This window comes from Rhipicephalus sanguineus, chromosome 4, assembly GCF_013339695.2.
Source record: "Rhipicephalus sanguineus isolate Rsan-2018 chromosome 4, BIME_Rsan_1.4, whole genome shotgun sequence".
Classification (NCBI taxonomy): domain Eukaryota; kingdom Metazoa; phylum Arthropoda; class Arachnida; order Ixodida; family Ixodidae; genus Rhipicephalus; species Rhipicephalus sanguineus.
The window spans coordinates 85,379,762-85,405,945 of NC_051179.1; the positions used below are offsets into that span (position 1 = coordinate 85,379,762).

Below are 26,184 nucleotides of genomic sequence, written 5' to 3' on the forward strand. Positions count from 1 at the left end.
CTTGTTGCATTCTTAAGCTCAGTGTTTAAAGCATCGAGGCGAGATCGGTAGTTATGGTTAATACGATTTTTACTGTGCTTTCTAAGTCTCTTAATCTTTCGTTTTATATGAATAATCTCTCGCGTTATCCAGAAATTTTGTTTGTTCGTACTTTTCTTGACCGTGGGAACGAAATTGCTGATGCAATAATGGATGATTTCTTTGAAGTGCGACCAGATCCTATCAATGTTTGACTGTTTATCAAAACATACATTGGCGAAATCATCGTATTCGTGAACAAGATAAGTCATGATAGCGTCATCGTTAGCTCTGTTGAAAACAAGGATGCGTTTTTCAGTACTATGTGGACGAACAAGACCAGCTAGGGGCAGTTTACACAATATTAAATCATGATCTGACAGACCGTGAAGGCTTTCTATTGAGGTGTTGCTGCTTAGAAAGTGGTCGCTAACAAAAATTAGGTCTAATATTGAGCTGCTGTGGTTATGAAAACGAGTCGGCGCGTCAACAATCTGAGTAAGGTTGAAAGTAAACATGAAATCTGTCATCTGGTTGGTAATGGTTGTTCCAGGGTTAAGACGGCTCCAGTTTACGTCGGGGAGGTTAAAATCTCCGGCCATAATAATCCTACCACAGGAAGCATGCCTAAGCATGTAGTCAAATAACGGGTCTAGATACATTGTATCGCTATTTGGAGGCCTGTAGACGGCTCCGACAAGGACAACGCCATCGGTTAAGTGTATCTTGCACCACACAGCCTCAACACCGGAGACTTCGGGCAGAACGGAATATATTATATCTTGTTTAAGAAGAATAGCCACACCCCCACCTCTTGATTGTCTATCTCTACGGATAACCGTGTAGCCAGGTGGTACAACTTCATGATCAGAAATACCAGAGTGCAACCAAGTCTCAGTGATGGTTACGACGTGAGGTTCTAAGGCTAGTAAAGTAGCTTCAAGTTCAGGTGCTTTATTTACCAGGCTACGTGCGTTGAAGTTAAGAAGCGTTATTATTTTTTGCTTCTGGTGACTCGGGGTTCGGTTAAAGGTGTTGCGTTTTTTGTTTTCATTTCAACAATATCATTTCGCTCTTCGTCCCAGGCAAACAGTCGCCCATTTATACGCACCTTATCGTATGTTAGCATTACTTTCTCTTTACGATCGCGATTTTCTTTTGTTCGATTCCAGAGCTTCTTCCTGACGTCACGTACAGCATGGGAATAATCTTCGCTGATAGAAAAGCCAGAACCTTTTAATTTGAAGCATTCTTTCAGGATGCTGACCTTATCCCGGTAATCAAGAAGTTTTGGGATTACGGGTCTGCTTTTTGTGGGATTCTCTTTGACTAGTTTTCCAAGTCGGTGAATCCTCTCAATTCCTGTAATGTCAAGGCCCAGCAAGCCTTCGAGGACGCGTTCTTTGGTAGTTCGAAGCAACGTTTCAGTTGTTTCATTCGGTTCTTCTTGGATTCCGTACACAATGATGTTAGAACGACGACTTCTATTTTCCAGTTCGTCAATTTTTTTTGTCATGGCTGCCAGATTTTTCTCGAGCTCAACTACTCTTTTTGTGCAAGCGGAGACTTGTTTTTCAAGACCTGTTAGTTTCTCAAGTTTCCTGTCAATTGCACTTAATTTCTGATTTGTGATAGATTTTTCTGCTTTGATTTCTCGGATATCGTCCGCTATAGCCTTTAGTTGATCGGCAAGTACGGAGTCTCCGGGGCCGGGGTTTGATTCAACATCGCCCCCCAGTAACAGAAGAAATCTTAACGAGAAACGAATGAATAAGAGCACATCTACAAGGGGCCGTGGGCACGGCAGCAATAGCAGGCAGGTATTGTTACTACGGAATGATTTGCCGTAGTCTTTCCTCACCTGGACGATGAACAAGAAAGGGTTGGTGAACTCCGACGTCGGACCGATCCAGGGTCGACTCCGACGTCGGACCGATCCAGGGTCGACTCCGACGACGGACCGATCCAGGGGAGGCTGAGTCACGTGACAGTAAGAACGCGAGTGGCCCGTCCCCTTGCGCCATACACAAGTGCAGCCCGAAACGGGAGGAATAAAGCCCCTGGCCGAGGCCAGTTCGAAACCCCAAACGATGCCGCGCGCGCGGCTTCAAATAGAAACCATGCACATGTTCGAAGAGCCGCCGGCGTACTTGGCTGCAGAAAAAAGAAACAACAACGTTCTTGCTGACGCTCCACTCCTCCGAGCGCGTGGCTCGCAGCCGAGGATGGGGACGTCCGGTTCGTGAACATGTTTTCAGCATTACGAACACAGCACATTCTCTGCCTGTTCTCAAAGACCCGCCACCGAAAGAGCGAACCCCATCTTTTACAAAACCGCTTTACTGACTGCGACGCCAGCTCCATCAGCGCAACTGAAACCTTGTAACAAAGACGGAAAAGACGCCCCCAATTTTGCAAAGACGCAGACCGCCGAATCATTTCCTTGAAACTGTAGTCCTCGCAGCTGAAACCAATTAAAGGAAATGAATGCTGGCAGATACAAGCGACACCAAGCGTGAACCACGCTCAAGGCAACCTATAGCACATAGGGTATTTACTCCTCCCTTCGCAGAGCGGAACAAAAAAGAAAAAGTAAGAGATTCTTGCATACAGCTTCACACAGCCCGGCACTCCAAGTATCCGTTTCTCATCTCGCAGTCAACCTCGACACTGCCACACGTCAGAGAAGCTCCCCACCCCGTTTTACTCTTCAACTCACTCCCACCGGTTAAGGCCCACCCTCGCATTGCTGTGTTTTCTCGCTGACGAGCACCGCCGCCTCCTGACGCACCCTTTCATCCAAGCCGAACAAGAAAAGAAGCTCTCTTCGTGTGTCTCCCTCCCTCGAATTCTAAAGGAGGAACCGTATGTATTCCGAAACGTAGGGACAATGCTCACTCATAGGTCTAAAGACAAGAAGGCGTCAGCGGCGCTTCGAAACACGTGTTTTCTGTTTTCTTCGGGACTCGCGCTTTTTGCAGGCAAATGGTGTCGCTAGCGGGGTGGTTGTGCATGTTCACTTATTTTTGTTGACAGTGGACGAAGGAGGTGCATTGGAGCGGCGAAAAGAATGGCGACCTCGTACGCGGCTCGTTCGTCAAAGCGACCGCAAACACCGGAGGCTGTAAAGCACGAGCACATTACAATATTAGTTTAAGCACATACGCTGCGGTTCCTGCATTTCTGAGCAAGCTTTGGAGCAACCAATGGGTGCGTCGAGCCATGCCGCAGTACGGCACACACGCAGGGACCATAAGCAAGCACAAATGTAACTTGCTAAAATGGCTGATTGGGCGGATTGGTGATCCATTATACTTAAAATAAGAGCGCGTAAGTTAAACAGGATCTTCGGAAGACGCTCGCGACTGCGCTTGCCCTTGTCTTTCGAAGTGCCTGTTCAAGTTACGCGCTCGTATTTTAAGTATTAAGCAGAAATACCATGCGAAATCTATACGTAGCGAAGATGGGAGGAGACACCGTCGCAGAATGAGTAAATGTTTTGAATGCGAAGCCTTTCTTAGCGAACCTTTCGCCCTTTGAGAGTTTCTACCTGCGTATCTATCTATCTAGCCGCCTACGTCGGGTGCTCTCATGATCGCCTCCTTAACTCTGTGTAGACCAAAATTGGCATGGGTGGGTAAGAGGATTTGACGAATATGACTGTCGGGTCATGACATGAATAACGTGAAACTCTTGTCGCGTGGGTCGTCAAACCCTTTCCTCCAGACACGTGTGACACATACCCGTTCACCACGGGCTGCGGTATACGAGTATGCGCCACAGTTGATCGACAGCTTGTATCTAACAAAGAAACCGCGAAAACAGATATTGGTCATTTAAATGCGACAGCGTTAAGAGAAACCGACATCGGCAGCGTTCACCCGACCAATGGAAAAAAATTCGGCAGATCCCACGTACCGTGGGATTCGATGTTATGCGAAGCATGCGGCGGGAAGGTGAGTGTGGCGTAATTTTTTTACTGAGCGAAACATTACAAAATGACGCTAAAGATTAGTATAAATTTTATACGCACACATATATGTTGAAGAGCCGCATATGTGTTCTAGAACCAGTTCTTACAGTTGGGTAACGCTGCCAACGGCAACGTGGGTAGTACCAACACCAGAAGCGGTAAGCTGATATGTAGTGCTTATTATACTTGTCCCTTATGATGGAGAACGCACGCACGTCTCACGAACCCGTGTTCATGTGTGGAAGAGGTTCTTGACAGTTCTTGAACGAGGTCATCATCACCGTGATCAGTGAGCCCCAGCAGCTGGTCATTACTTGTTATCGGATCCGGTCGTGATCGCGATGACGAGGGATCCATGTGTAGTCAAGCATGATTTATAGTACAGCTGCTGGAAATTGTGAATGCCTCGGTCATTTCGTCGCCAAATTGTCTGTCAATATAGGCCGTCGAGGCTGCTAGGCCTGGATAGTGCTACGTAGACCAACATCAATGCATGGCACTTGTTGTATTCGTAGACTACTTGGGCGTATGTGACCTACGTAGCCTAGTCTACAAAGCGGCTGTCAATCAATCTGGCATCATCCTCGGTCAGCAAGAGGTCATCGCCCAGCCTCGTAAGAAATGAAGAGGACACTGCGTCGTTCTGGCGGACTAAGTGCACTTTACGGTGCGATGATGTGAATATCATACGTAATTTCGTGAATGTATTCCTCCGGGATCGAGCAATGGTTCAATATAGCTTGCTGAATCATAGAAATAGAAATTTAATGTTTATTAGACTGCTATAAAAGCGGAGCCAACACTGGAACCACCGGTGTTAATCTGATATGACGCCTGTATCGTAGAAGTACACGTAGTAGGAGTACCATGTAGTGTTTATTGCTTTCTTGCAAAATTAGATAGCCAGCACCCCAACCACAATTGACGTTGCATGGAGATTACGCCTGCCAAGGCTGTTTTTCTAAACCAGTTTGTACATCTGGTGTGGCTCTGTGGTAGAATACCTGATTGCCATGCAGAATGCTTGGGTTCAATTCCTGCTGGGATGCTAATTTTCATTCTTTCCATCAAGTTACCGATTTTCTCGTCGTTCCTGGTTACATATAAACTGTCAATTATCTGTGGCGCATACCCGTACACCGCGGCCCGTGGTAAACGGGTATGTGCCACAAGTGTCTGGAGGAAAGGGTTTGACGATGTACGCGACAGGATCTACACGTTATTCATGTCATGACCCGACAGTAATATTCGTCAAATCCTCTTACCCTCCCATGCCAATTTTGGTCTACACCAAGTTAAGGGTGTGGTCACGAGAACACCCAGACGTAGGCGGGCGGGCGGGCGGATGGATGGATGGATGGACGGACGGACGGACGGACGGACGGACGGACGGACGGATGGATGGATGGATGGATGGTCGGACGGATGGATGGATGGATGGATGGATGGATGGATGGAAACGCTCAAAGTGCCAAAGGTTTGCAAAGAAATGCTTCGCATTTAATAATAAAAATTAGCATGCTAGCAAGAATCGAACCCAAGCATTCTGCGTGGCAGTCAGGTATTCTGCCACAGAGCGACGCCAGGTCTAAATTGGTTTGGAAAAACAGCCCATGCAGGCTTAATTTCGGTGCAAAGTCAATTGTGGTTGTGGTGCTGGCTATCTAATTTTACAAGAAAGCAATAAACATTACATGTGCACTCCTACGATACAGGCGTCATATCAGATTAACGTATGTGGTTCCAGTGTTGGTTCCGCTTTTATAGCAGTCTATTAAACATTACATTTGTATTCCTATGATTCATCAAGCTATATTGAAGCATTTCTCGACCTCGGAGGAATACTTAACGAAGGTTACGTATGATATTCACATGATTGCACCATAAAGTCAACTTAGTTTCGATAATACTGACGTATGTACTCTAACGTGAGAGATAACGTTACGTCGTACCATAAGTTACCCTTTAAACGCCAGTGCTTTCGACGTGCCTCGTAAGCCCACGATGGCACACAGCTATCACTGTTAGAAATGTTGCCCCTTGTTTACGTGAAAAGCTGAAAGTAAACAGTTGCCGATCACTTTTCCGATTCCGAAATACAGCTATTTCCGTAAATAGTCTCCCTAGAAATGTTGTACCTATTGTCTCCTAGAAACATTGTACGTAATGTCTTCTTAGAAATGTCGTACGTTATGTCTCGAAGAAACATTGTACGTGATGTCACCTTATGATTGTCATACGTAATGTGTCCTGGAAATGTACGTAATGCCTCCTTGAAAATGTTGCATGTCATGACTTGGAAATTTCGCACTAATGAGGAATATGAGATGTGCCAAATAGCGCACTTTGTTGCTCTACAGTCACTAAAGTGCACAACTTGACACCACACTGTACTTAAAAATTTGTAATAATGGTTGCCGTGTGGTTAAGAAAGTTTCGGTGCTTTACATGCACCTACCGCTATGGTTATCAACTGATGCAAGTGGCAGCTGCTACTTTGCAGCGAAGAAGTTGTTAGAGAGGAAAAGCGCAATATGCAGTGATGGCGACGAAAATTTCCACTGGATGTTTAGCACTACAGTCAAAAAGATGCATGTACATATTGCCCCTGTTGAAACAAATGCCAGGCTACAAGTGTCTGCTACTTCAGTGAAAATTGAAGTGTTCTGGCACCACATACAAATTAATCGTACATAGTTTGGCTTTTTGAAGTCTAGGGTCTGACAACATCTCGCCTGGTCGGGATGAAACTTTGGTGAAAACATTGTTGGACGCCAGTCACAAAAAGTCTGGCAATCCCAAGAACAGATATTGCTGTTCAACTTGAACAATTATTTTGGCAGACCAAATATAATGGCACTTGTAGCCTGATATATGTTTGAACAGGGGCAACATGTACATGCATGTCTTTTCTCATGACTGTTGCATTTAACATCCAGTGAAAATTTTTGTCACCATTTCTGCTTAACCTGTGTATCATCTCTCTAACAATTTTTTCGCAGCAAACTAGAAGCTGCCACTGGCACCATAACTTTCTTCACCACAGAACACCCATTATTAAAACTTTTTAGGTACAGTTCGGGGTCAACTTGTGTGCATTGGTGACTGCAAAGGAACAAAATGCACTATTTGGCACATATATTTCTCAACAAACGCAGAATTCACTGTGTTTCCCACAAAGTGTGGGACAGCACATAGCTGTGGCAGGAAGCATGCATACATACTACTTCTTGCCAAGTAAACAGTGAATATCCAGCTGCTCTGAACGCATAAAGATGGGGTTTATTCTGCGAAACTGCACGAGTATACTGTTCGCACTCTGGCTCATCTGAAAAGAGAAGAAACAATATATATGAGGACACTTGAACCAAATGAAAGAAGGCAATCTGTGCCGAAACTGAATTTTGCATCTACCTTGCAAAAACAAACGAGCCACACAGCAGCAGGTTTTGAATTTTGATGCATCCACAGCCCGCCCAATCTCATAAAAAAAAGAAAAGGGCATGTGTACCCTAAACCCCTGCATTATTGAATAAATGTAGTGTTCCCAGTAAAAAATCCAAATGTCTTCTGTGCAGTCGACAGTAAAGACATGAGGGGAGACGTTAAGTTCGGTTGAAATGCTAGATTACCATGTTGAGATTAGACATGTGTAACTGTTCGAGCAAAGGGTGATCTTGAAAGCAAGAAAACAAAGCAAAAGTGAAAATCAAATTTTGCGCTCTAGCTGTCGGACACGTGCAATGGCCGTGAACAGATTCGAACGGAGGCCGGCTGAGAAGGAGTGTCGGTTTTTGTCAAAAATTGCAAATTAAAAGTGCTAAAGAAGAGATAAAAACACGTTCTGTGACATTTAGCCTTTCTGCAAAAAACGAGGCACATTCAACACGAAATAAGCGAATCAAAATGTACACAATGAGCCACTCCAAAAGTGCGCTTGTGAAACAAAGTTTCAGTTACCGCTCCCACATCACGCCAAGTAGTGTCAGGTGGACAGTGTTGCGAATCGTCCTTGCCTGTGGTGTTTTCACAAATTAACTCGAAATGTACAATGAGTGAGTGTCATAGGCGGCATCAACAGCCCAAGGCATTCGCTCAAAGGCAGGCACATCGATGCTGCCCAACTTTCCCTCACATCTTAATGTCTTACACATTATTAAACACTTTCCATTTGGAGTTCATAAGTAACGCACGTCCCTGCTCGTAAAGTTCCAGAAATTCAACACCTGACAATGGAATCGAGGTCGCAGATACTCCTGTTTATCCTAATGGGGACGTAGCTTTGCTCTCCACTGGCTTATTCCTTGCATTGTTGCAGTATGCAGCAAAGCTAGCTACACAACCTCTCAGGAGCATTTTGCATTCTGTGGCACTGACGCTGACATTCTGCCCTGCTTCCAAGATACAGTTTCTCTCGTTCAGAGTAACTTGTATCAAACCGAGCACTCGATCAAAACGACCGCTAACAAAATAAACTACACCTCCTACTTGTTCTCGCCCTCGGCTTTTTTTTCTGTTCCTGGCGACCCCGAGCTCGGATGCTTAGTAATGCAGCAAACGTGGCAAAGCACCTAGAAATTAACCGAGAATGAGGCAGCCTCTTACATTGCGGAAAGTATGCTGTTGCAGTAATGAGAGAAATTGATGAAGAGTGAGTTGGTCAACTTAAGCAATTTTGTTTGCTAATACTGTCTGCCTTCTTGTATATCGTCTGGTTACATAGCCACAGAAAATAGCACCATGTATGTGCTTTCCTGCTGATGTCAATATGACAACCTGCAGTCCGCTGACATACACAGAGTCATTCATGAAAGAGGTTAGCGAGAGTGTGGCCGACGCTCAGTGACAGCTGACTAGAATGCACAGTTTGCTGCATGAGAAAGCACATCCGCTCAAGCTGTCGACTACTGGGGGCCAAAATAACCAGGCATGGCCAGGAGGCGAACGCATGCCAGACCACCACCTACAGCTGGTAGAACAGCCTCTAGCTAACATAGGGCTCTTATGTTCCTTTTCACAAAGCAAAGCACCCCCTCATAGTATGAGCAATAAACGGGGTGGCACTGGTGCCCCTTGTTTAGACAAAGAGATAGGAGGAAGCATGCAAGCGAAAAAGAATTAAGAATAAGGAAAGTAAATTCGACAACACAATTCCGCAAATATTGTTAGTATATCTGAAAACTGCTTTCACTTACCATAAAGGTTGTCTTGTTCTGTGTAAAAACAAGTCCTTCAACATTCCTTCAATAAAAATGTTTATGATGGATCTCCTCAGACTCACCATTTCGGGCTTGTCTACCAATATATTCAGCACACCCTTATTGAATATCAGGCCCTACTTACGGAACCAAAATATAGCAGGAATTACAAGCTCATCAGCGTTAGACACAATATAAACGAGCCCTCGCATGCACGCAAGAGTCTCCACCACCCCATTCCCCTCTCCTTGTTTTGCCGGATCGTTCAATAAAGTTGTTCACTCACTCACTCCTAAGCTCATCAGCAAGTAACACCAGCAAAAAAGTTTACTTACATCTTTGGTGATTCAGCGCAATCGTTGTATCAGTTTCATTATTTTGCTGTCTGCAGCAGTCTTTGACTTGCGTCCATTTCCACATTTGCTGCCTCTCATCAGGTTGATATTGAAGATCTCCCTGGAAGGCACAAAAATGTGTCGTCTGGATATTCTGTTTGTGTCCTTATGGTTCCATAATACAATTATGAAGTCATTATCACATTTGTTCCTGCTTTCGAAACATCACAAGGATGTTTTATTTATAAGGAACCTTTCAATTCTCTTAAGCTGTGATTAATACAGAGCCAATTGGCATGTGGCTTCAATGTTTTCCGATTGACCCACCAGAATGCTTGAATAAAGTAAAAGTAAACAATATGAACATTTTGTCAAGGAATTCACCACGCAATTCTAAAATACAACAGGTCACTAGTGCATACCTTTTACCTAGCTCTCATATCTGTAGCTTTTCCAACATTTACCCTTCGCAGTTGTCATGCCATCAGCATGCACAGTGTGGTAACATATAAACATCAAAATTCAAAGTTAGCAGAAAGGTTTTTCTACATCAGGATTAGTAAATGCAGTCACGAAAGATATTTTTGTCTTTCTCAGTAATCTCACAATTTTAATACTATTCACTGAATTGCCCTTGATATCACAGTACTGAACACTGTTCATTTCCAGGAATTGAATCTATCTATCTCATGCCTTTGTCTTACATGAACATAATATTTCTAGGTCCCTTGTCTTACTCTAAAGAATTACAGGTTACATTAATGTGCAACATAATCTGTTCATTCATGCCTGTGCACAGACATATACGACGTTCACATATGTACAAACATCTAACTGCCATGCGGGCATAAGTCAGAATGCACTTTACATTCTGTGGTACCTTGGAAGTAAGCAGCGCGAAAAGCAAGACAACGCACACAGGGAGGAATGACAAGAAGCGCTGATCAAGATACGTTGAACAAGATACGTTGAGCTTTGGATCAAATGAACCTGCTGCATAATAAATTTGTGTTCATTTAACTTCATTTTGCAGTGTACTGTTGTATATTATCAGTTTGCTGAAGGCACTACACTGTTCAACGAGTCGTTCGAAGTGCTCCTTCCCGCGAGCCGCATCAAAAGTATAATTTTTCTTCACTCCAAATGAACATACACAAAAACAAATTTGCACTATATTTTTGGCGTAAGATTTCATTCTATTAATGCAAGAACGTAGCATGAATGACTTTACAATAAATAGATCTTTAATTACAATTGAATTATAATTACTATAACACACATAAATTAATGCAATAATAATGAGCACTAACAGACAATAATACCAAGGAAAGTATAGGGGATTTTATTGTAGTAAATGTAATGTAAATGTGAAGAAAGAAAAGTGGACGAAAAGATAACGCCAACAGGCAGAAAAAGAGTGTTCCACACTCGCCGTCATGGCTACTGGCGGCGCTGACTGACGCTCCCACGTTTAAATACGCATATATACCCCATAAAGTGGACGGAGAGATGGCCGCCGCGGTAGCTCAGTAGGTAGAGCATCGGAAGCGTTATTCGAAGGTCGCAGGTTCGGTCCCTTCCCGCGGCCAGTTATCTTTTCGTCCACTTTTCTTTCTTCACATTTACATTACATTTACTACTAATAACACCCCCTATACTTTCCTTGGCATTATTGTCTGTTAGTGTTCATGAATATTGTATATAACAAAAAAACACGAGCCCTTAAAATTTCCACTTCTCTTCATAAATAATGCGTTATGACATTATTTTTGTTGCAATAGAATATCCAGTGCCTTGAAATGATGTATCAATTTGACGCATTTACAGACAGTTTTTCATTGGTGGCGTCTGAAATGTTTAGAGAGAAAAAGGAAATATTTCACCCTGTTCCTGTACAATACAACAATACGAATAGAGCCAATGCAGTGATAAAGTTGGCTAATGAACAAAAATTATTTGCAGTCAGAATGTTATGAACAGCACATATTTAAGACTTGGCAACTACTGCAGTTTGCAATTATGCACTACCAAGAACAAAAATCCACAGAAGTTCAGATGCCCTTTTGCTTTAAACACTGTGCTTCAGAGAAGGAGGGAGCTTGCATTATGTATAGTTCAGTAGAAAAATTTTTGAAGTGCTTTATAAAGAATAGAACTGCACGCTGAAAAGAAGTTAGTTGGACGGCTTGATGGGGAAAAAGCATTTTCACTTGTTTCATTCGTTCTGAGCATCCTACTTGAACAAGTAAGGTGTGAAAAAAATGATAAAAAAGCAACTGAAAAAAGCATCTCAATGACAGACAGTGATACAAGAAATCAGATTCTATTGAGACATTTTTTGCCCATCTTTGAATGCCTGTTCCTCATGAAAGTGCAGTCGGCTGCAGCCATTAGCAAGACATACCTTCAGGTATGCTTTTGCCCATTTCTCTTTACTAATGCAGCTATTGATATCATATATCCTTAGAAAAAAATGAAATGCACTATCAGCAGCGTTGTTGCGTTCACGAGCTCATCAGAAGAGAAGCTGGTGTCATTCAAAGATGACAAGAGAGCGACAGGATTGGTTCAAGTGACCACAGAAGCAACTTGTAAGCAGCACAAAGCATGTGACTGGAAGTCTGAGATTTCTATTCATTCATTCATTCATTCATTCATTCTTTATTTACAAAATACTTTACAATATACAAGAGCATTACTGGACCCATAGCCATTGGCTAGTTCCGGGTCCACAGACAACTTAGGGTATGAAATGCAGCACGCGAGCAAACAGAAACAGAAGACGTGATACATAATAGTAATATTACCATACATAACTCATACACAAATATAAATATAACATCAGTGTTCTATTATCCTTCTCGCACGCGAGCGAACAAAGCAAATACATAACAATGAGTATGACATGCACAACTTAAGCATTGACACGCACAACTTATGCAAGAATGTAAATATAATGAAGTGTACTCTCATCGACAGTATTTTTCAAAAAAGTATTTTCTGACAGCAGACCTGAAGTTGCGGGCTTCTTTTATATGTATGGGCAGAGAATTCCAAATAAGTGCGCCGTTAAATTCCACGAGCCTTTTCCCGTACAAATTATGACATGGAGGCAGATTAAAACACTGATTAGTTGCAGCTCTTGTATTTCGTAGCGGGATCTTAAACAATGTAATTGGAAGCGGATCATTGGTATCGATAATACTATGAATGACCTCAGCAATTTTCAATTCATATAATGCATGCACTGGCAACACATGCAATGAGCTGTACAAGTACGTACTGGATTGAGTACGCGTAGAAGTGATAATTCTTAATGCCCGTTTTTGCAGACGGAATACAGGATCAAGGTAAGTTGTAAAGGTGTTTCCCCATGAATCAATACAGTAAGATATGTGACTTTGTATAAAGGAAAAGTACAGAATGCGTAGGACAGGATATTCGAAACATTCACGAGCCTTAAGAAGAATATAACATCCGTAAGCAAGCTTGGAACAAAGGTGTTTAATGTGAGTTTTCCAGTGCATGTCTGAGTCTAAGAAAATGCCTAAATATTTATAGGAGAAAACTTGTTGTAGTTTTATACCTTGTAATGATATATCCAGTATTTCAGTATTGAGTTTTTTCTTCCTGGAATGAAAAACTGTATACTTAGTCTTACTAAGATTAAGGGTCAGCTCATTGGATGTGAACCACTTAAAAACATTTTCTAACTCAGCATTTATTTTATCCTGTATATCAAGCAGACTGTCACCAGTAAATAGAAGAGCGGTGTCGTCAGCATACATCAAAGCCTGTGAATGCCCAAGCGTTGCAGGGAAATCATTTATGTAGAGTGAGAAAAGCATGGGTCCAAGGACGGAACCCTGTGGCACACCAGTTAGTACGGTTTGTGAAGTAGACGTATAATTTTTAAATATTACTTGCTGTTTGCGGTTACTGAGGTAGCTTCGGAGCAAGTTGTGGATTTTGCCCCTCAACCCTAGATTGTTAATCTTGTTCAGTAATATATGATGGTCAACTGTATCGAAGGCCTTTCTAATGTCGAGATAGGCAACGACCGCAATTTTATTCTGCTGGAGAGCCGTATTCAGTAGGTGCGTAAGGGTGAAAACAGCGGAAGAAGTAGATTTCTGAGGTCTGAACCCGTGTTGGTGGGGGCTCAGTATATTGTATTTGGATATGAATTTGTTTATGTGCACCGATAGTATCTTTTCAAAAACTGTGTTGATAACGCTAGTAATCGAAATCGGCCGATAACTTGATGGATTAGAACGATCTCCGTCCTTATAGATCGGAATTACTTTTGCTATTTTAAATTCTGAAGGATATATTTCGGAATCAAGGGAGTGATTAAATAGGTGTAGGAGGGGACCAGCTAAGATGTCAATGTTGTCCTTAATTAGCTTAACAGGTATTTGGTCAAGCCCAGCTGCCTTAGGTCTTAGCCCTTTAACAACTGCTATTATTTCATCCACTGTGATATCTTCAATTACCATAGTGTTCACCACAGATTGGATAGACTGCGTACATTCGGTGATTTGAGGAAGTTGGTTTGCTAGTTGCGGTCCAATATTTACAAAATACTCGTTAAATTCTTCAGCTGTATCCTGGTTAAGTACATCAGGCAATATACGCTGCTCTGAACGAAGCCCTACTGCACCTGTTACAATATTCCAAATTTTACCAGTGTTGCCCTGAGCATTAATGATAAGAGAAGAGAAGTATTCTTGCTTTCTTTTACGCAGTAGAGATACCGACAGGTTCCTGAAACGCTTAAACTGGGTCAGATAATAATTATTGGTTTTAGCACGTTTCCACTTGTCATGCCATTTTTCTTTCTCCTTCAGTATGCGTAGGATGTCGTGAGTCATCCATGGGCATATAGGGGCAACATATCGACCCGAGGACTTGTGTGTGGAGCTCTGCAATACGGCACTCTGGAGTACTGTAAAGAAGTTTGTATATTCTTTATTGATGTCGGTATCATAGGTATCAAAGAAGTTTACATGCTGCAAGTTCTCACGAGCTAATCGATAGTCAATCTTTTTCTGCGGTTCATAACCAGATATGTTCGCGGTTATCTTTCCATGGATTTTAACCGCAACAAATATGGGTATGTGATCGGCTATTGGATCTAGGTAAGTTCCGGCCCATCTGTTAGATGTGATGTTCGTTAGCGCATGGTCTATTAAAGTGCTAGAATTGCCTGTGATACGCGTTGGCTCTGTTATAAGATTGTGTATGTTATATGATTGCAAAAGTAAGGTGTAATTGTTAGTATCTCCAGAAACATCTATATTAAAGTCTCCAACAATTACAATACGGTTACTTTTTTTAGAGGTTAAGATTTCTATAACTGATTCAAGTTTCTCAATAAAAGTTGAAACAGCAGAACTGGGAGGCCGGTACACCACACCGACTGTTATACCACATTCAATTTTTATAAAAAGTGCCTCAATTGTAGGATCACTGATAGTAAGGGCAGGAAGAACTTCAAAAGCAATACTTTCTTTTATGAAGAAGGCAACACCACCTCCTCGTGCCCTTGAAACCCTTGGCAGAGAGGAAAGTTTGTAGCCTGGTATAAATGGCGTTTCTTTATCCTTGAGCCAGGTTTCCGTAATAGCGATCAAGTCGAAAAGAAAAGTATGCTGGGATAAGTAAGCACTCAATAAGTTAAGATTTTTATTTATACTGCGCACATTGCAATGAAAAACTGAGAACACATCTTGGTGGTTTGTTAATTGATCTATTTGATCCAAACTAAAAGGCATGGCGATTTAGAAGAACAACAAGAAGATATGAACATGAACAAAGAAAATCTATACAATTTGTGCCAGGTCACTCTCACTCTCAATTCTCAGCACAGTTGAGGTTTCTGTCTTCCTCATGAGGATCTTTCCTTGCGAAATCCAGGCAAACTTCCATTTTTTCTCTAAGCGCAGTTGACGCGCTTTGCTCAACAGTACTTTGATCTCAATTTATCTTTGATCTCATTGTAGAGGCTGTAACGAAGTACAAAAGCCTTGGCTTTTCATTTGAGCTCAAGGCATAAATGATGAGTGTCCTTCAGACGACATTTCTTTTGGGTACATGTCACATCACTCTGATCCAACCGGCCACATTGTCTGTGACCCAGAACAGCAGAGTGAAGTGTGCCAAACTGCACGACTGTTTGCAAAGAGCTGTGAAGGTGCAAACTATGCCGCAGGCAAATTGCAACATTGTGTGTTTGAACAATATGACAAGCACTTGCTATTACATACTGTTTCCTGACTTAGTGTTCCTCACATATAGTGCCATAAGTTTCTCAGTTGGATGAGTAAAATAGCGCACACTTACACAGGGACGGAGTAAGCAGCATGACACAAGCGCTAACAATTGTTTATTTGAAATAGCAGAGGAATACTTATGTGCAGAAACAGGTGAGGTGAGTGCGCGCTCACACATCATTTCGGCTTCAATTATCTCACGGACTAACTTTTTTACTTTTGACAATCACATGAACTTTATCGAATTGCTGCTGACATCCACATGTCGCACTGCATAGCTAGAATACCGTCTTTGTGTTTTGCTTGATTGCCACGGTGCTCTCTGAAATTATCAATGAGGTAGAATATCTTTCTTGAAAAGGTTCATTACACTGCAGCAGATTTAGTTTTCCTAGCAAGGAGCTAGAAATCGATTTTTGCCATGCTGCTTTCTAAGATATAATAACACGCAGAGGGCATTCAGACTTTTGTGTCTTTGCGCTAAAGAACAGGCCGCTTACTGAAAGCTGGTTATCCGAGTAATCAACAGGCAGCAGTGGTCGAAGTTTTTCTTCACGAATTATCTGCCCGCACCATCGCGTGCATTGTTGTGTAGCCCTTTACATGCATGATATTGTGCATAATCTCAAGAGGATTTCTGGTCGCGTTGATGTATCTGTTGTGTTTAGTGCCCCTCAAAAACCTTTCAGCCTTTGCAATAGTAGTGTTTCTAGGAAGGAGCTACTAGCGACATGCTCAAAGAAACATAGATATACGTTTGTTAGATGCACTGAGCATGCTGCGTATCGGATCCCACTGCATTATGGAAAGTTCTACATTAGCCAGTCCGCTAGATGCCTGAACGATCGCCTGAGAGAACACCGTCGCAATGTACAAAAGCACAAAAACGGTCATCTAGCTATGCAACTGTAGCACGTGTGAATGTCAGCCTGAATTTGATGAAGTTGACGTGATTGTGAACAGTAAATAAAATGCAGATCGTCATAAAATAGAAGCCAAAATGATTGAGAAGTTAGGTACACGGTGTGTTAGCACGCCTTTTGTTAGCTTGCCTGTAAACGAACTTCCGATCTTTTGTGCCGATCTCAGATAGTTTGCAGTCATGCCTTTGTGACATGCGCACTCACCTCACACATTTCTGTGCACAAGTATTTCTCTGCTATTTCAAATATTCATCTGTTGATAGCGCTTGTGTCATGCAGCTTACTCTGTCTAACTGCGCGCTATTTTACTCGCATTAGGTACCAACAAGCCCAAGCTACTCTTCTCGAACTGCCCATTTGTAGAGAAGGAACCAATACCTACCACTTAATATGGGCTTGTCCAGACCTGAGGAAGAATGCTCCCATCTTTTACAGCAAGCTGTCCACTGCTTCAGTTCCTTGAACAGTCAGTCGTCTATGCTGGGTACATGCATTAAAAATACCACAAAACATTCCATAACTTGCACACAATAGAGGCCTTACAGTACACAAGTAGTACATATAAAACATGATGGCTTAACACAGGTATCTGTTGATACACCAAAACTGCCCATGAATGATGAGCTTAGGATGCATTAAGAGCAAATATTAGTGGGGTAATGAATTTTCGCAGACAATTTTAACTATGCATTACATGTCAAGCTTTCCCACACTCGCGTACTAAAAAGTATGAAGAATACAGCTTGCCGAATAAGCAACTTGCACAGAAAACTCCATCAGCACTCTCATCACAATATTAAATAGATCAGTGTATGCTCTATGTACACAATGTACGGTAACGAGCCACCCTTATTGTACGACATCATGAATGTGAAGATTTCAAGATAGCTGAAGACTTAGTAGAAGTGTAAGAACACCAGAGGTTACAGCAAAGATTGAGCACTGTGTTGGCTTTTCTGTCTCCTCTACTGCTCTTGCGTGGTTTTAAATTTTGGGTATGTTTTGCCAACAAGCCCTGTTTTAAACTCTTCAAAAAAAAACTTGTTGCACTAAAGTCAATTCATATGAACGGCTCGTCCTGTGCCCTACAAGTGTCTGTTCAATTCAATGAGCCCTTAATTCACTACGTTTCTTTTGTCCTTTCATAGCTAGGGCCTCGTCCCGGTAGACTTGATGGCTTCAGGTAGCATGCAAGGGTTCATTGGCCAGCTGCCAGCTCGTACAGAGTTCTACAAGACGCCAGGATGGCCAAAAGTGGCACTAGCATGTACTGTTGGGATTACACATTGAGGTGCTCAATGGGATGGATGGGACAATGACCGCTGTCGCAGCTCCATTGGAGCATTAGACGCACTATCCAAAGGTTACAGATTCAGTCCCTGGCAGGAGCAAGTGTCTCTTTTATTCACTTTAATTCCTTTCAGTTTATGTAAAAATTACCACACTGCAGCTAAAAACTAAAATAATCTCCCCTATGCCTTCCTTGGCTTCATTGTCCATTTGCTTTAGTAGGTTGCTATAACAAGAAAAACTAGCCCTTGATCCATTCCCCTTGTTTCGTCTGTTCAATTTCGTAGTGCTTGGCACGCCACAAAATCAGTATAACCACACTGTCCAGAATTCTGTGATCAGAAAACATGTAAACATATCAGAAATGACGTTCTTGAATTAATAAGTGCATAAACTAAGCAGCGCTGTCATCACTTTCCCTGATTGATACATCTTGGTTGTGAATACTGCAAATGAGACCCCACTTCTGGCTTCATGCTTCTTTAGGAAAGCACAAAGGGAAGCGGAAACTACGGTACCACAAAATCAAGTAATGTTCTTGATACACCATCACAGCCCAAGCCGTTTGTGATAAGAAGCTTTTGCAATGGTGCTACTCCACTATTAAAAAATTAGTATTAGAGAGAACATGTTTGGTTCATCAAACAAATATATGTAATGGCAGGACTAATAATTGACACGTTTCTTCCCAGGCAAACACAGCAACAAGCAAAGCATACGTTACCTTAATAAGCTTAGTTGAACTGACACACACATCTGTCAATTATAGTTCATATATACATGCTGTACTACTTCCAATTAAGGGGAGATGCGGGTCAAGACACTTTTTTTTAATATTCATCCTAGAGCAATGAGACATGGGGTATTCGTAGAGGTTTTTATGCTGATTTCAAATAAATATTGAGTTTTCTCGTAAGTTGCATACTTTTTGTTCTGCACCATGACAAATGTGTAAAACATAGGCCTTGTAGCCCCCCTATATCGATCCTTAAACTTCTATATATTTTTACAATTCATGGCTAATATTGCTCCATTTGAACTGTAGAGTGCAGAAAACTATCCAGAAAGTGCATATAAAATATTTACTAGACGTGAAAAATTCAGACATGGGAAGTTCATATTACCCAGACCCCAGTAAATGCTTACTTGCAAATTTTCTAATATGCATAACATAATATTGAAATTTCGAGGAGATAACTGCACTCCTCACACATTAGAGAAAATTTGGCCAAACTTTCATGCAGATACGAGCACCAGAAGTACCAAAAACAAGAGGGGCACGTTGAAAAAGTTCCCAAAATGCGTGTTTTCTGAAAAACGAAGTTTAAAGTTAAAATTGGATTTTTATTTATAAAGACGTAACGAAATCCGATCAAAATTGCACACAAAATAGGTAAATTATTTTTCTAATAGCCACTGCCACTAAAATTAGCTAGTGCCACAAGTTTCTCCTTCACAGCTCTTTCGAGCAGGGTAGCTATTGCGCGAGCTCCCGCTGCCGCAGGTTCTGCTTGCGATCGGTCCGTCACTCGCCGCCCCTACGCTGGCCTCCTCGCTCAAAGTAACTCGCCGCAACGTATACGTCATCGAAAGAATACTTTCGGGACACTCGCCGTTCTCGCATTGTAGTTCCAGAACCGACGCCTTTGCGTTTGTAAGCTGCTTACCGGACGCGTATTCCCGAACGGTGACACGTTGGACACACTGTACCGATCACGAGGATGTTCAATGCTGTTATGTCAGCGATCAAAGAAGACTCTTTCTACCGCGCTCTTTCTTCGTCGTCGAAGAGTCCGATCTTCTCTTTGAGAGGCACTGACATAGTCGACCGCCGCGGCAAGCTTGTCGGAAGCATCGCCGTCGCCGTCGCTAGGCCTCGCGGCAGCAGACGCACTTGCCGTTCGGCGAGTGTTTGGCATCGATTTGCGCCGCCGTCCTCGAAATTTGTTCGCCGAGCGATACTTCACTGGGCGGTGACTGCGCTTGCTACGGTTCTCTTCGTCCATGGTGAAAAATAAATACGCGAGAGAAACGTTCAGCTGTGCACCTCCATGAAACACGGACCCTGCAAGCAGGCTTCAGAACACGCAAGGCGTGCAGCGGCCAATGGCGGTACCCGATCCGTACCACGTGATTTAAAAGCCAGTCGCAGCGCTCGAAAAGCGCGGCAAAAGCATGCTTTCTTTATAATTTCTTGCGCTTCTGCAGCGCGGGAAACCGTGGTTATTTGAAGATCTCCTCATGCGATCCCCAATGGCGAGCGGCCGCGCGTTATCGGCCGCGAGGCGCTAGAAGACGTCACACTTTCGGTCAAGATTAACAGCCACCTTGTGCTCTTTAGACGCAATTTTAACGCATTTCCAGTTGAGTCTCCACTTTGATTTTTATTTTCGGAACAGTAGAAATACCAATCTTAACAAAACAGCTGAAAACTAAAAATGTATAATTTTAGAAAAAATCGCGTTTTTCGACCCGCATCTCCCCCTAAGCTTGCACTTATATGCACACTTACTGTTACTACCAGCACACAGGGCTGGGCAAAGATACTTTCAAATTGTATCGCGATACGATACAAGATACTCGGGTAAGAAGTACTTGAGATACAGATGCAAGGTACCACAACACTGAATGTATCCGATACGATACATTCCAATTGTATCTTAAGAAACTTCGATACATTAGCAAAATTATCATTATACATCTGTATAATACCACTAAACGCCTATGCAGAAAAATGTTTGCTTTAAAATATATTAACTACGACCAGTTTTGTTTCGTTTGAATGAAATGTCTGTTAGTATCTCAAAAGCTTTGTATTTCATGCTCAAGGCATATTACTTTCATTCCGAAACAACTTAGCTGCTTAACAAGGTAGCTCTTTATACACTCCGCTGATTGTGATTCTTGCTTGCCACTAATTGAAATTGGTGGCAGTCGCTACGAGGCGATGAACTACCATCTCGCCCAAACTCTCACGTTAATCGGCCTCCGCACGATGGCGCAAATAGCGCTGGGCAGAATTCTACCTTGCCCGTAAACGAATTACGGTTTTCGCAATGCCGGATCACCAGACAGGTGTACAGCAGTAAGAACGCTGGCAGCGACATTCTTTGCTGCGCATCGTGTTTACGATGAGAACATAAAACTGCAATGACTTTTACATTCTACTTATCTGCTGGCGTAAAGCGTACGTCACGTGCTCAGTAATGCGCAATTTTAACAATTTTTCGTCTACGAGAGGACATGTGCCAGCCCAGCATTGTCTCAGACGTATTGTATAGTTGCGCAAAGCGCCACAGTACACCGCCGTTATTCCCACTATGCTGCCTCTTATAACCACAATTACCTGGTGATTAGTATCAGTAAGAACAATTAGGAAGCCTAAATATGGACAGTCTCGGCTGGTTTTTGCCGTCGCCGTTGCCGCCGTCATACACCGTGTATGTATATATATATATATATATATATATATATATATATATATATATATATATATATATATATATATATATATATATATATATATATATATAAGCCACAAAAAAATAATTCAGAAATACTTTCCGACGAGAGGACTCGAACGGCCGACCTCTCGCTCCGTAGCGCGCGGCATTAGACGGCTAGGCCACGAAGAGTACCGTCGTTCAATATGCTAACTGCGGGCTATTTATGTACACCATTTACTTCAGCGTGCTTTCTTACTCACCAGCGAGATGGCGCGAAGTGCGCGAGGGGCGCGCTTTAAAGGTCATTGCCCCGCACGTAGCGTTGCGCGCGCGCGCCTCGGTGCACTTCGCCCACGGGGCCTGGTCGCCTGCGTGCGCCTCGTGGAGGGAGCAGGGGGGTTGTATGTCTTGTGATTTCACCGCGATGTCCGCGCTGAAGTTACAGAGCGTACAAAGGTCACTTCGCTCGCTGCCGCGCCCGTGTTTGCGAAACGAGCACGTTGTCAAACACAAATAAGTAACAACTGCGACACCTGATAGTTCGCGCTCGCCTTGTGTGTGTTGTTTTCGTGCGTACTTTGCGCTTGAGCGACGCGCTTCAAATTTTGAGCTGCTTTCCGTTCTTCGCGTCACATTCCAATTTGTTGCTATCGCATACATTTCTTCGCCGTTGCGGCAAAACTATGACTTTTTCTTTTAAACTGCGACGCCTGGAGTGACCCCCCTGCGTCTCCTACCACACGGGGGCGTCTGATGTAAGGCGTGCCCGGTGTTCTTTGTTTTTTTTTTTCTTTCACATCACGAGTGGGTACAGAAAAGGGCCACTTTGTCGTGCGCGTCTCAAGGGCAGTTTTCACATTCAAAGAAAATTAGGAGCTTGCGTGACAGAAAACACGCTCAAGCTCATCCGATATTTCCTTACCACCAGCGGTAAATGGTGTATATAAATAGGTCGCTGTTATTTCGTCGGCGCATGCATGGGGCATTGTTGAGTTGTCTAATCAAGCAGGCTATAGAGCGAGGGGTCGCTAGTTCGATTCCCCTGTCGGGCGCTTCGGAATTTTCTGCTTCTGCTTTATTTTTCTCTCTGCCTTTTTGTATATATACATACATATACATATCTGGGGCATGACGGCGACGGCGACAGCAAAAATCACCCAAGAGCGTCCAGATAATTGATATCGCAATAAAAAGAAAAACAAGTATATTTAGGTGATATAGAGAAGCCGTTTTGTACAAACACAGTGAATAAGTATAGAAACCGATACAGGCGGCACACCCAAGAGCTAATAATAATTGTTGCGCTTTAGGTCCCAAAACCACGGTATCAGAGACGCCGTAATGGAGGGCTCCGAAAATTTCGACAGCCTGGGATTCTAAAACCTAAATGTAAGCATACGGGTCTCTAGCATTTTGCCCCCATCGAAATGCGGCCGCTGCGAACTTCTGGTCAGCAGATAAGCACCATAGCCACTAGACCACCGCGGCAGGTAACTCCTAATAGCTCTGGCAATTAAGCATTTAAGGTAAGACCACAAAAAATTCAGTGCCTATGGAAAATAGCGCAAAACCACTCGCTGGTATGCTCATGAGGAAAACGGATCATTCAGTCGGAGAATGTTTCTGCAGTCCCTTTGCCAACATCTGTAAGATGGCTCCTAATAATTTACGTTATTAAAATACAAACTCAATTTCGCTATTCTGCTATGTAGTAAACAGAATTTTTGTTACTGTATACTCCAGGAACGCGCATATTATTATATATTTGTCCTCCACATCGCCTTGACATAACAGTAAACTCAAGTGGTATATATGTGCACAAACAGTAGCAGAAATGACGCAGAGAGTTAAAAGTAAGAATAAAGCAGAGAGAATATCCTGGAAGCACGGTAAAGTCGTATTGCAGTACGCAGACGGGAAAAAATCACAGCATATCCACGGGGTGAATGATGATGACTGGGGCGAAGCTCCGGAGGGAATCATCGGTAAACCGTGAAAATCTTCCGTGAAATTCGCCCAGTGCATCATATAAAGAGTGTTAAACCCCGTGTATATATTAAACATCAAACTTTTATTGTACCGTTGGTTTACGTGGTCCCTTCATTATCACCACCTTGTGATCGGTGAAATGCAGGGAACGTGTCCACTCCCGAGCGAAAGAGAAAGCGCGCCAAGAGCGACCGCGTTCTCCGCTCGCCCTGTGAGAATGAACGGCAAGGCTAGAGGGAAGACACGACGTGCGTAGCGTTCCTCTTCGCGTTCCACGACGCGAGGTTGGTAGCATGCCCAACGAAAGCCAACGGAACGCGATCATGCAAGTGCTCCGGCTTCACGAACAATGCACGGCGTTTATTGCACATAAAGCGTCCCAAAACCAAACATCTTGCTCAAGGTGTGCTTTGCGTTTTTCGTAGAAATAATTTCTTTATCATGTATATTAAGACGAAAAGTTGAAAGCTCAAGACAGTATATCGCCCGCAAAGTATGTCTTTTAGTGTGATTAAATCAAGGAACACTACGATGTCTTGTAAATTATGACATCTAGTGAATTGCTCATCTAGCGAGCAATTCATCAAACTAGAGCTGGCTACATATATACTACTACTACTACTACTACTACTACTACTACTACTACTACTACTACTACTACTACTACTACTACTACTACACAAAAGGGAACGACCCACACCCTAAGGAGCTTCGCCTCTAAAAACAATAGCGACACATAGGTAACGTATGGGATGGAAAAGAAGGACAGCTTAGAAAGAGGTTGTGCTAACAATCAAATAATGATCTTAATAACTCATTAAATAAAAGAAAGAGAGCCACGCCTAGTTAGCTTTTGTTAGCTGAATGTTTGTTCTGTTAGATGCTGCATCGGTACCGGTGGTTATATAGATGCTAGAATCTTATTTGCATATAAATCAATCTCATTGCATGTAAGCCAAACTTACGTCCACGAGGTTCTTGAAGTCGGCGAAGTGTGAAATTCACGAGACGCAAAGCAACCCGATTGTTTAATTCTTCAGACTTCGTAACGAAGCACAACGCAACAGAAACTTCGATAACGACACTACTGAGGCATCAGAATTTGTGCGAAAGACGCCGCACGCACAGGACAGTGGCTAAGAGCCAAGTGTCATGGCACTGACAAAAATAAAAAAAACGAGAAAACGAAAGGTCGGCTGGGCGAAGACGTTCGCACGCTTGTCTCTAGAGACGACACGAGCGCCACGTGACTCTACTCCATCAAGACGGACGCTCAGAGCTCATAGCCTGCCTTCGCTTGATAACTCTGGCGGAAAGATAAAATGATATCACTGCCTTTAGTTTAATTCTGGTGGCTTAGTGGCAAAAGTATCGGACTGAGAAGGGGAGTTCAGTCAGCGTTTATTGTTTCGCACGGTGGCGCTGCGATGGCAGTATCTTGTATCTTAATATACACGATACATTCTTCAATGTATCGGAGACAGATACTGATACACACTGATACTGATACTGATACGTCTTGCGAGACGTATCGCGATACAGATACAAGATACACAAAGAGTATCTAAGATACATGTATCTTCGATACTGCCCAGCACTGCCAGCACATGATATGATTCAGTCAAATCAATTGCCTTCTTGTAAGTTTTCTGCAGAACTAAATCAAAGTTCTCAAACATATGGCCCGTATATCTCTAGCGAGCGGCCGAGCCTGCCAGGCCCGTAGCCTGGAATTTTTTATGGGGGGGGCCACTTGCTGAAAACCTTGACTATTTGAGAAAAACACCTATTTTCATGATTTATTTTCGATAAAACACAATGTGTCATCAAAATTTCGGGGGGGGCCCTGCCACCTCCCCCCCCACGGCTACGAGCCTGCAGCCTGCATATTGCTGTCCTCGTCCCATATTTCCTTTTATTTATTTAATAAATACGTTCGTGAGCAACTCGGGCGAGACTGATCTAAGCATTTTTCGTAAGGCACCCCATGCGGTTACCATACACTTAAACATAGCCGTGAAACAAAAACTCGATACTTCACTGTCGGCGTATCGATTTCGGTCCTTCTATAGACTATTTTACTGGTGGTTTTTGGTGCCCACGCATTGGGCTGTAAACATTGCTGTTTTGTATCTTGAACAACTAAACAAACAGTGCTACAGTGCGCATGAAAGCTGTTTGGTTGGTGCATTCGACGTTACGTGACCTTCTTAATTCCCGTCGCTATTTAAAAAATAAACAAAAAACTGATTTAACAGCGTTTGGTGGCCGCGCCCATGTGTCTAACGTAAAACCGTCTATGTATCAGTGTCGATATGTTTCTCAAAACCTGACATCAAATTCCCTTTATAAATGACAAATATAGTTAAACATGCTATCGGAGAGTAGATGAAAAGGATGAGAACGAGGCTGCACTTGCTCGCGAGCGGCTCGGTGAACTGTTTTTCACTCCGAGCTGTACATCTGCATTCATTTTCTATTCTGTAAATAAACGCGTTCCATCGTCACAATTGTGGTGCAGGTGCAGGGTATACTTTTGTGAAAAGCGGTACGTCCAGCGACCTCACCTCCGTCGGCCACGCCGGCTCTCCAGGTGGCAGTGATGAAAGGCGAGGCCGGTGAGATGATGACTGAGGCTGACGCGTGGCAGGCAGATCAAGCTGCGCACAGGCACGGGCGGGTCACTCCGATGTTCGGTCGGTACGCGTGCCGCTCGGAAGTTGGGTTCGTGGGCCAT

The 26,184-nt window shown here is 43.1% G+C and overlaps 1 protein-coding gene across 1 annotated transcript; it reads right to left on the reverse strand.

Annotated features, from left to right (window-relative positions):
• Nucleotides 1-975: 975 nt before the first annotated feature.
• On the reverse strand, nt 976-26,184 carry LOC119391371 (uncharacterized). The gene is made up of 2 exons (XM_049415262.1): nt 26,015-26,184; nt 976-2,123 (listed from the first exon to the last, which is right to left on the reverse strand). The coding sequence occupies exons 1-2, from the start codon at nt 26,182-26,184 to the stop codon at nt 1,013-1,015; spliced, it is 1,281 nt and encodes a 426-aa protein (XP_049271219.1). The 3' UTR covers nt 976-1,012.

What these genes read in the sequence shown, in the direction of transcription:
- LOC119391371 (XM_049415262.1), bottom strand. Translation starts at nt 26,184, where the DNA reads ATGGCCCACGAACCCAACTTCCGAGCGGCACGCGTACCGACCGAACAT. An exon ending in AGCCGGCGTGGCCGACGGAG is followed by an intron (nt 2,124 to 26,014) that starts GTGAGGTCGCTG and finishes TTCTATTTGAAG; the next exon opens with CCGCGCGCGCGGCATCGTTT.